The sequence below is a fragment of the Centropristis striata genome, chromosome 23, assembly GCF_030273125.1.
Source record: "Centropristis striata isolate RG_2023a ecotype Rhode Island chromosome 23, C.striata_1.0, whole genome shotgun sequence".
Taxonomy (NCBI): domain Eukaryota; kingdom Metazoa; phylum Chordata; class Actinopteri; order Perciformes; family Serranidae; genus Centropristis; species Centropristis striata.
Window position 1 is genome coordinate 14,673,466 of NC_081539.1, and position 9,804 is coordinate 14,683,269.

The following is a 9,804-nucleotide window of genomic DNA, read 5'->3' on the forward strand; positions in this document are numbered from 1 at the left end:
ATGAATTCGTGAAATTAAAAAGAAATGTTTACTTTATCTGGATGAACTACAATAACTAAAATATCTTGAGGCAGATTTATTTCCAGTTTCATCCTGGTTGTGCATTCATCCACTGCAGACAGTGGTAACACTGGGCTCTCTTTATTCAGCAGGGAAATGTCTCTCCTCTAATAAAACATCACAATCACACTTCTTGCAGGTAAGAACCGAGAGGGTCATTTTTTATTCAAGCAAGCGTTTCTTGTTGCCTTTACAGTACATCTCTGTGTTGTTTGGGGGTTCAAAAGTTGAGAGTTGGCCTGTACTGTAAGTGAAGCAGCTTTTTTTTCCTGTACTGTCTGTCAGTCGGTCTCTGCATGTTATTTTTGGTACATGTTTTGTGAATGTATTTTTTTACGATTTCTCAGTTTGCTAAATGTATGTTTAGTTATTTTTGATGTTTGTGTGTTTGCAAATAAAAGTAGAAAAATGCCTAATGAATGCTTTTCATTGATCATTGAGACACCCTGGGTATCAATACTAACAGATGAGGTAACAAAATAGTTTGGCATTTTGGGAACTACATTCAGTTTGTTTATATTGTGCATGTCTGTGCACTAAGCGGAGCTAGGGCCAGGGGACCCAGTTAGCTTAGCTTAGCATAAAGGCTGGACACATCTTCAAATTTTAACCAGCACACAAACATCATCCATGTTTCCATTCAATTGTCAAATTAATTTTTAAAATGATGCAAAAAAGAAATGTGAATTAGGTGCCTCTACATTTATTGGTTTGAAGCAAATAAACTAGATGACAGTGTGATTTCATCAGAAGTTGGCACAATCATCTATGGATAGCTGTGAAATGCTAGAAAGAAAGTAGAAGAAGTAGAAGTCGTGAACTGGAAACAAACCCATCTACTCTAATTTTGAATTGTTCTTTCATGTCACCCGGTATTGGCCATGCTTGGTCATGCCGTCTGGAGATGAACACATTATTATATTAGCTGAGAAGATACCAACAGTGGAAAAGGCTTATCATTCATGCAAGTTAAATATTGCCTTTGTCAAAACTTATTCTGCAGAGGCGTTTCCATAGCCCATTTAATGCATCAATGATGCCATTTAATGTATCGGTAGCAGTCATGAAAAAGTGGTATTATGATCCATGGTTCTAAATATTACATGAGATCATCTGAAAAAGCTATCATGCATACATTTGTATCTGCTTAGATTAGTTTTTTATGGTAGACAGATCTGCACAGAGGACAGGATGGTCTGCTCTCTATAGAAAAGGCCTCAAAGGACTCTAGACAGATCTGATGGAAGAGGTGGGAACAGGACAGAAGAACGGTGCATCTGTGTTGTTGATTGCTGGATGTACCTGCTTCTGTTATGGGGCTCGGGCTGTACAATGCAGCCAGGCAGATGGGGCAGTCCAAACCACCTCTCTGGATAACCTGTTGGAAACAAACAGTTCGACTACTTTAAGAATATCAGTTGATGCACAGACAACTGTCATCAGAGGTAATGTTTGCATGTCCTGTTGATTTGAGGGTAAAGAACTCTGAACCAAATCTGTTAGCAACTACCTGACGGGTTTGATCAGACACGAGGTGATAACATGTTTATCAGTGATCCTTATAAAAACAAAGCAACACACGCACAGCTCCACCAATGATTAACCAGAGACAGCTTCCTGTATTTAGGGGCCAACATGCCCGGCCGTTAAACGTTTCATAACGAGCTGCAGTCCGCTTTATAGAGTTTGCACCCGTGAAAAAGGTGCAAGGTATGTGTTGAAAGCACATTCACTGTTTGATACTCCATGTCAAGGCTGAGCCACTCCTGCCTTGTGCTCAACCTTTTCACACCAGATAAAGAAGAAGAAAAAAAAAAAAAGACATCTTCTTTGCACACACCCCGCCCCCTCTATGGAAAATGGTACTGGCTGCAATGAAAGCCAACAATGGAGCCTTATGGAACAGCAAATCTTAATGTCTTTTCAGTTCCTCCACAGCAGTCAAGGCGATGAAAAGCCTGCCGTGCATTATCAGACGGGCTCGTGTTTTTTGTAAACACGGAGGATTACTAGCCTACCCACTGCCATTCATTTTGATAAAGTGTATGATCACCTCTGGAAAGGTGTACTTTCTATACAGCAGCTGTGATGCAGTCGTCCCCATGCAAGCGTTAACATGTCAAGGGGAAAGGCAAGGCTGGGAGAAGAAGACGAGGATTAGATATTTTTACGGGGCCTTGTTTAATGATAGAAGTGGCTTGTGTCTTGTTCCCAACCTGGCTCTGTATTCGGTCCCAGTCGCTCTCCTGAGGTTCTGAGACGTGCTTTCTCTCCAGCTGCTGGAACACTCGTCTGCTTGATGACAGGGAGCGGTTGATATCACTCAGAAAAGCCTCCGTGTCGGTGTGACAGTATCGGACAAAGCTGTCATTCAACTCCTGCAACTAATTAGAAAAACCATTTTAGTGGCACAAAGGAGGCATGTTTCATTCAGATACACAATAGAGTCGTGTTTTCGGCGGAGGCTAATTGTTTGTGTGTATTGTAATGGCTGAGGCATGCTGACAGGGTGCAGTTGTTAAACAGCCAGATCAATACAGTCACGTCTCCCACTAACATGGAGAATTAATGGAAACCAGTAAAAAAAAAAAAAAAAAAAAAGAAAGACAGTTCTGGGAAACGTGGAGACACACAAATCTCTGACACCTTTTCTGTCTTCTGTACTCTCACATGAACATGTTCTCTCCGCTGTCTTGTACACAATGTCTGGACAGAAAACTAATGAATTACTAAATGTTCCAAATGACAATGTGCCATGGAATTACTAATCTCTCATCCAAAATAACTTCTATAATAAGCCTAATAACTTTATATACAATTGCTGCCACATTTCTGTACCAGTTTTGTCAGAACAACAGGGTCCTACACTGAGCAGGTGTTTCTTAACTGAACATGATTGGTATGTTTCCAGGCAGAGCCTTCACATTAAAGCAATTTTATTTAGGAATTTGGGCATTTTTCAACCTGGTAAGAGTATACTTTACACATGGTGGAATAAATATATTCAGGTGTTTTAAGACACAGGATTTTAAAATGACTGCTTTTTGCTCAATGAATAAAAGACTCATTGTTTCCCCACCACAACGTTATAAAATATGGCAACGAACAAATATGAGTAACAACTGCTTTGAAACAACATTTAGACATTTATTTGGGAAAAAACAATAGAAAATGAAAACAGTTAGCTACATGAATAGAAAAAAAAGAATCCAAACAAATATATTTTAAAGATATACATTTTTTGTCAATGGTCATAATTTTTCTGAGGGTGTATGATATTGTGTTTCTACAGGAAAGATGTGGACAAGATTTGTGTTGAAATAAAGTATCTCCATTTAACTGAAGCGTCTCATCACCTCTTCTATTCTCTTGACCGATTTTAAGGATTCTTTCCATTATCTGTCCTCCCAGAACTCATCTGTCCTCTCCCATTTAAAGCGCTGTTGCTAGGCAACAATTAATGCTGGCATATGCATCAAACATATTCAATAGTCAAATTACAGGCTATTTATAAATATATAAGTTCCAAAGAGCACTGTACAATTAAACAATAAACATATATGTCTGCATGTAATGTAAGCAACATAATCTTCACAATTAAATGATAAGAGCTGAACTGTCTCCATGACAACTGAGCAAACTGCATCTGATGGAAGACCATGAGATGTGAGTGAAAGCTCCGGAAAAACCAACTGCATAAGTCATGCTTGTGTCACAAGTTGAATGACTGTATGTGATTATTCAATATATTAGTGTAGGTCTGATTTTCAGTTAACCAATTGATAGTTTGGTCTATAAAATGTTAAAAATGTTAACAAATATTGTTAAACGGCCTTCACAATTTTCTAAAGCGCAAGGTGACGTCTTCAAATTGCTTGTTTTTTGTGAAACACCTAAAGATATTCAGTTTTATCACATGAACAAAGAAAAGCAGCAAAATTCTCACAATTGAGAAGCTGAAACGATATTTAGCATATTTGTGTTGAAACAATATTTAGATTAATGATTACCGAAATGGCTGGCAACAATTTTCTGTCAACCACACCTGGGAGAGTATAGTATTAGTATTAGCATTAACACCTCTTTGCACAAATGCACTGTCTGTTACACTCCCACACACACACACACTCACTCCCACACACGCACACACACACACACACACACACAGAAATACAAACCCCATCCCTAAGCCCATCATGGTGACATCAGAATTGCTTTACAGCAAGGCTTTTATCACTAATTAAACAACTGTTGACCATACGGATGGAGGGGTTTTATGAGCCTGGCTGACTTTTCGACAGTCAAGGCAAACAGTACAGCCTCTGGTGAACTTTGCCTTTCTCTACAGGAGATGCGGACGGGAGAGGACACGGAGGGAGGAGAGGAGGTGGAGCGCAGAGGCGTTATCTCATGGCAATCCATCTAGATGCCGGTTGTGTCTCCTTAATGTGTTGACTCAGGGTCGGACCTCCGAAGTGAGTAAAAATTGAAAGCTGGGCATCAGGATCAGCTGATAAGATTTCTCAAACTGACCTGATTGTGGCAGTTTTTTCCTTTTTTTTCCAGGAACACCTGTGGCTTCGTGGTACAAAGATGCTTTATGGCCCTCTGCTATCACAAGGAAAACTGAAAAAATAGGTTCCCCCATTTCGCACAGGTTCCAGCCCAGCACTAACACGCCTGTTTGCATTACAGTCAGCTAAGCAAATAAGTCTTCCCCTTGAAAATCAAGTCAATCAGACCTGTCAGCGCGGTGTTGCGCAGCTCACGGCTCTTGAAGATCATCCTCAGTGTGACAAAAGATATGAGACAATCTCATGACCACCCACAAACCACTGAATCACACAACTTGAATGTAAAGTGACTGACAACGTCTATGACTCGAAGCATGTGGACCCGGACATGGCCTAATGTGTTAGAACAGAGTTAATTGGCTCAGTAAATGCTGTGTCTTTGTTTACGTGACATGTTAAGGCATGGTTTATAGGCGAGATGACAGAGACTGACAGGGGGATGGGTAGGACACCCCGACCCTTGCAACACATTATGACCGTGGCCCTCACACATTTGTCACATTTGCTTAATCAGCCTCTTTGAAGCGTAGGAGCACTCTGTATGATTACAACACTGCACATAGAAATAAATAGGGCCTGTTCTTTTAGACATTGGACATACAGTCTCTGTGCATCTTAAGATGAGAAATTCCTCTGCATCCCTGAAGCGCTGATGTTTGGTTAAAAGATAAAGTGACCAGTCTCGTCTTTGGTCAACCAAGGCCTCAGCTGGGGGAGGTTCACTAGGTGGCAATGTTCCCTTTTCCTGAGAGCCACCGTGAAGGCAACACAGCCTCAGAGTCAAACGACCCCATCCACTGGCTGCTCTTGAGGCCACTTTTAAATAATCCCTCCATCAAGTCCAGTCGTTGCATGATTTATAGCTTTAAAATGGGACTTAAGAACAAAGGCTGAAATGACAACCTGCGTCAGGTATTCATGGTCAACATCACCTCTTCACCCTTTCTCATCCAACCCAGTAACAAAGCCAAACACACACACACACACACACACACACACACACACACAGCAGACATATAGATAGATCCAATAGACCCAATATGCACAGGAGACATCAGGCTATTGTGTTGACACTGGAATGTCCAGACTGTTTGACTAAAACACAAAACTCTCTCCACATTAGTGGGTAAACAGTGTATGATTCACAAAGCATCAAAGGAGCTTGAGAGGGTGAGAGGAGGTGAAGGTGTGTGTGTGTGTGTGTGTGTGTGTGTGTGTGTGTCTGTAGGTTAGCAGTGGGGTCAGTGAGTCCCTGAAACCCATGTCTCAGCCCTCAAGACATCACAGGCTTTGTTTGATCAACTAAATAGTCTAAAAACTAGGGCTAAGACGATATGCTTTTCTCCTGATTCGATACCATCACAATACTTGGGTGTTGATTGTGTTTCGATATTACAATTAATTGTGATTTTTGTTTACATTTACTTTTTTGAAAATTATTCAGGCAGTAAAGAATTTATTCCAAAATTGCAAAGAAAATATACTTAAGTGAATTTATTTTTCCCCCAACCCCAATAAAACATCACAGTGATGATTGAAAGGGATTACTTTTATATGAGTCGAGTTGTATACCTTTAATCTGTCTATAAGACCCAGTTGTGATTGCTGCAGATTTGAAGTCCAAACTCACCTTTGCTTCAAAGAATTTCCGTCGTAGCTGTTTGTCTTTCGGACAGATGGTTTTCCTCAATTTGCGGTAACTTTTTCGAGCAATGTAGCCTCGCCAGCATGCTTGAATTCTACACAAACATACACACATAAATATATATATTTACACACAAAGTACATTCAGAAAGTCACTCAAAACTGTTTGAAATGTTATAGTGAAATGTTAAAAAAAAACCCATAAAACAAACACTGTATTCATTGATTGCTATGATTATGTAAAGCCATTAGCTTCACATAAAAAACTGTGGTCCCACGTATCCCAACGTAGATAGTCATATACAGTATATTGGTATTGTTCTTTTGTTCATGCGAGTCGGTTCAGGACCATGACCAGTTCACAACTGGAATCTGATGTTTGCCACATTTAAAAATTAATATGAACAGCCAAATAAGAAAAGAAGAAACAGATCTGAGCAATAAATCTGAAGTGAGCACTAAGATTTGCAGTGTAATATAGCCTTGGTGAGGTTGACTTCTGAATTCTTATTGTGCAGTATCGTAAATATGGATATATGTTCTATATAATTATTCAAACAAAGTATTTTATGCATTTGTTTTTAATCTAGTGCACTTACCTGGTGGCACATTGGTGTCTGAATAGGCGAGCTGCATCGTGGATCAGCCGTGTCTCATACTGCTCTTTTCTGCACATCGGGCAGCATTTTCTTCCAGAAAACCGCTCAAAAGCTTGTAAACATGCTCTATGGAAAACATGAGAACAAGACAGCAGCACCTAAAAACAAACAGTCACATACGTTACTTAGTACATGTGAAATTAAAAGTGTAGCATGCATTCAAGGAAACAAGAACCATCAAAACATAAATCTTACAGTTTAGATTTCATAGGTTGACTGACTATATGGGTTGAAATGTCTCCAGAGGATGCTGCTAAATGTGTATTGGTTTTTAGGTTTTCTTAAAGTGCTTAGAAAAAAAGCTTTCATACAGTATACAGTCTGTGCACATGCTGTGTGTGTATGTGGGCCTTAAGCCATGCTAAATGTGTGTATTCATGCACGTATGTGAATGTGTGTATCTGCCTTTAAGTGTTATTTGCTGAGAGGATAGAGGCAGTCAGCAGGACCCCCAGTGGGCCGGCTGGGACCTGGACTATAGTCTCCTCTACCTGTGAGAGGGACTCTTTTATCGTCTGAAAGGAGACAGCCATAGCTATGGGGCTTGGCACACAAACCAGTTTACTCAGATCTCTAGAGGGCAGGGGGGAGGCATATTGATTTCCCATTGTTTTTGGCCTGACCAACACACTCCATCACCAGTGAAAGGGCCCCCCGCAGTGTACAATTTCCAGGAGCTCGACAAGCCATTAGACCACTGAGAAATTTCACTTCTCACAATGCTTTAAGGCTACAGTTTTTGGACAGACACAAAACATAGAAAGGGAATAAAAATATAGTAGAAAGCGGAGTAACATGTTCTTTTAAATCCTGACCTATTATGGGACGTTTCTGATTGGTATTCAATTTTATGAGCTGGACAAAGAAATATCTTAGTCCACACAACTGAGAATAACTGCTGCTTTAAGCATTTTTAATGCTTGAATGCAACACAAGACTGTGGCACACAAATGCATTGTTACAATATGAAGGCTTGCAAGAAAATGCCAAATCAACAAAGATTCCCTCCTGTCACTTTCCCTTGTTAGCAGGCTCTAATTAACTTTTTTCCCCCCCTGAGTCAAACTAATATTTACACGTGCATCTATGGCAACTGTGCTTTGTGAGGCCGCCTATTCTAGTCCTGCATTCTTGAGGAGATTGGCATCTTAAAAGGGGATCGGAAAGGTGTAAAAGACTGAATGACCCTCACAGTAACACACTGATTGCTACATCATCACGTCACAGTTGAGTTCCAAGGCAGTATGGGTAAATTTGTACAGTTGTCTACACAGATTAGAACATACAGGAACTGCAGGGGGGAGGAGGTGGTTGGGGGTGGCTTTGTGTGTGTGCCCATGTGTGTATACGGAAACACAGGTTTCCCTTAGGACAGACAGAACATTGGAAACATGCAAAAAGAAAAAAAAAGAAGAAAGAAAGAAAGAAAGAGCTCTATCAGAGAGTATTAACAGTAGCTACTGTGTTGGGGGAATACCTGAGGCTGAAGGCAAAACTCCTCCCTGCATATTGCACAGGGCTGAGCTGAGTCCCCCTGCTGAACAGACCTCGCCTTGACCTGAGTCCACTCGTCCTCTGTCAGCCTCCCTGCAGGGAAGGCCACCAAACCCAACTTCTGAGCTATAAGAAATAAGAAAAATACTGGTTATATAGTCACAAGAAATAACATCTCTTCACATTTCCCTTAGTGTTAATTTTACCTAATGTTAAAGGAGGTGGAGCTGAATCCAGCACATATTCTCTCTCTTCTTGCAGATCTTGTGTTTGATGATACCTTTCCTCAACTTTTTTTCTGTGCACTTTTCTTTTGCATCTCAGCAAAGGGTCAGAAAGTGAGAAATTTGGATGCAGCAGGCTGCGTGTGATGTGGTCTTGAAAGGCAACTGAGGTGATCACCAACTTGTTGCCCGCTTTAGTTGCCAAACCCTGTGACATATGATATAAATGTTCGTCACTGCATATACTTACTCAGTATTTATCTCAGACTAGAATAAACAATAAATTCAACTGAATGTATTCTGAACCATACTGTCTAGACACAATAGTAGCAAAATGCAAGAATAAATCACTGCACAGCCAAATGGAAAATGATATGATTGCCAAAGATAATTCACTAATGCAGCAATGAGCGTGTCAAGGGAAATTACTTTTAAAACAGTCATAAAAAAAGCTCGGCTAGTCTGTCTTCTGGGTCCATTGAAATGTCGTAAGTATAAACACATTTTACGCATAAATTACAAATTAATTGTAATTGTTGGTTGTTTTCATTGTAAACGGAGCTTTATGGAGCTCAGTTAACACAGGTGTTAGCTTCCTATACGTCTTTCTAACGACATGAGCTTCAAGCCTAAGGTCGGACAATGTCTAAATACTGAATTAAAAGAACTCGTTTTTCATTTCTATGAATTAACAAATTAACAAAATACGTTTAAAAAAGCAGCTAACATACAAACCTTCCGCATTGCCATCCTATCAACGCAGTGTTTCACTGGTTGCCAAGCAACAAATCAAGGCCCGCCTCCTCTCCACTCGAATCCTCTGATTGGCTGATCCGAGACCTTAGTGTTAGCTGATTGGTTGTCGTTTCTAAATTAAAAACACCATACATGAGATGTGTTTTGTGTTAGAAAGAGTGATCTTAGTGTAAAAATACCCTTACATAAGTATTAGCATTAAAATACACTTAAAGTATCAAAAGTAAGCACTAATTGTGAGGAATGGCCCATTACAGAGTAATATAACATTGGAATATAATTATTGATGCAGTGATGATGTAGTAAAAAGGAAGTTGAGTGGTAAAAAATGGAATTATTATTATTTTTTTTAAATATGCTCTTCTATCATATCCAGTGCCTATTAAAACCTTT

The 9,804-nt window shown here is 39.9% G+C and overlaps 1 protein-coding gene across 3 annotated transcripts; it reads right to left on the reverse strand.

Annotated features, from left to right (window-relative positions):
- Nucleotides 1–680: 680 nt before the first annotated feature.
- rnf32 (ring finger protein 32) lies at nt 681–9,438 on the reverse strand. Of its 3 annotated transcripts, XM_059326757.1 has the most exons (8): nt 9,085–9,362; nt 8,638–8,863; nt 8,415–8,557; nt 6,878–7,035; nt 6,265–6,373; nt 2,277–2,444; nt 1,363–1,438; nt 681–836 (listed from the first exon to the last, which is right to left on the reverse strand). In XM_059326757.1, the coding sequence occupies exons 1-8, from the start codon at nt 9,166–9,168 to the stop codon at nt 823–825; spliced, it is 978 nt and encodes a 325-aa protein (XP_059182740.1). In that variant the 5' UTR covers nt 9,169–9,362; the 3' UTR covers nt 681–822. The 3 variants fall into 3 exon arrangements, with proteins under 3 accessions (XP_059182740.1, XP_059182739.1, XP_059182738.1); XM_059326756.1 differs by lacking the exon at nt 9,085–9,362 and adding an exon at nt 9,391–9,438 and having other exon boundaries at nt 681–1,438; XM_059326755.1 differs by having other exon boundaries at nt 681–1,438.
- Between the last annotated feature and the right edge of the window lie 366 nt (nt 9,439–9,804).

Excerpts from the sequence above, each read along its gene's own strand:
- rnf32 (XM_059326755.1), bottom strand. The coding sequence starts at position 9,168 with ATGCGTAAAATGTGTTTATACTTACGACATTTCAATGGACCCAGAAGA. Across the intron at positions 2,445-6,264 it reads GGAAATTCTTTGAAGCAAAG|TTGCAGGAGTTGAATGACAG; the intron begins GTGAGTTTGGAC and ends TTTTCTAATTAG. Across the intron at positions 1,439-2,276 it reads GGGACCGAATACAGAGCCAG|GTTATCCAGAGAGGTGGTTT; the intron begins GTTGGGAACAAG and ends TGTTTCCAACAG.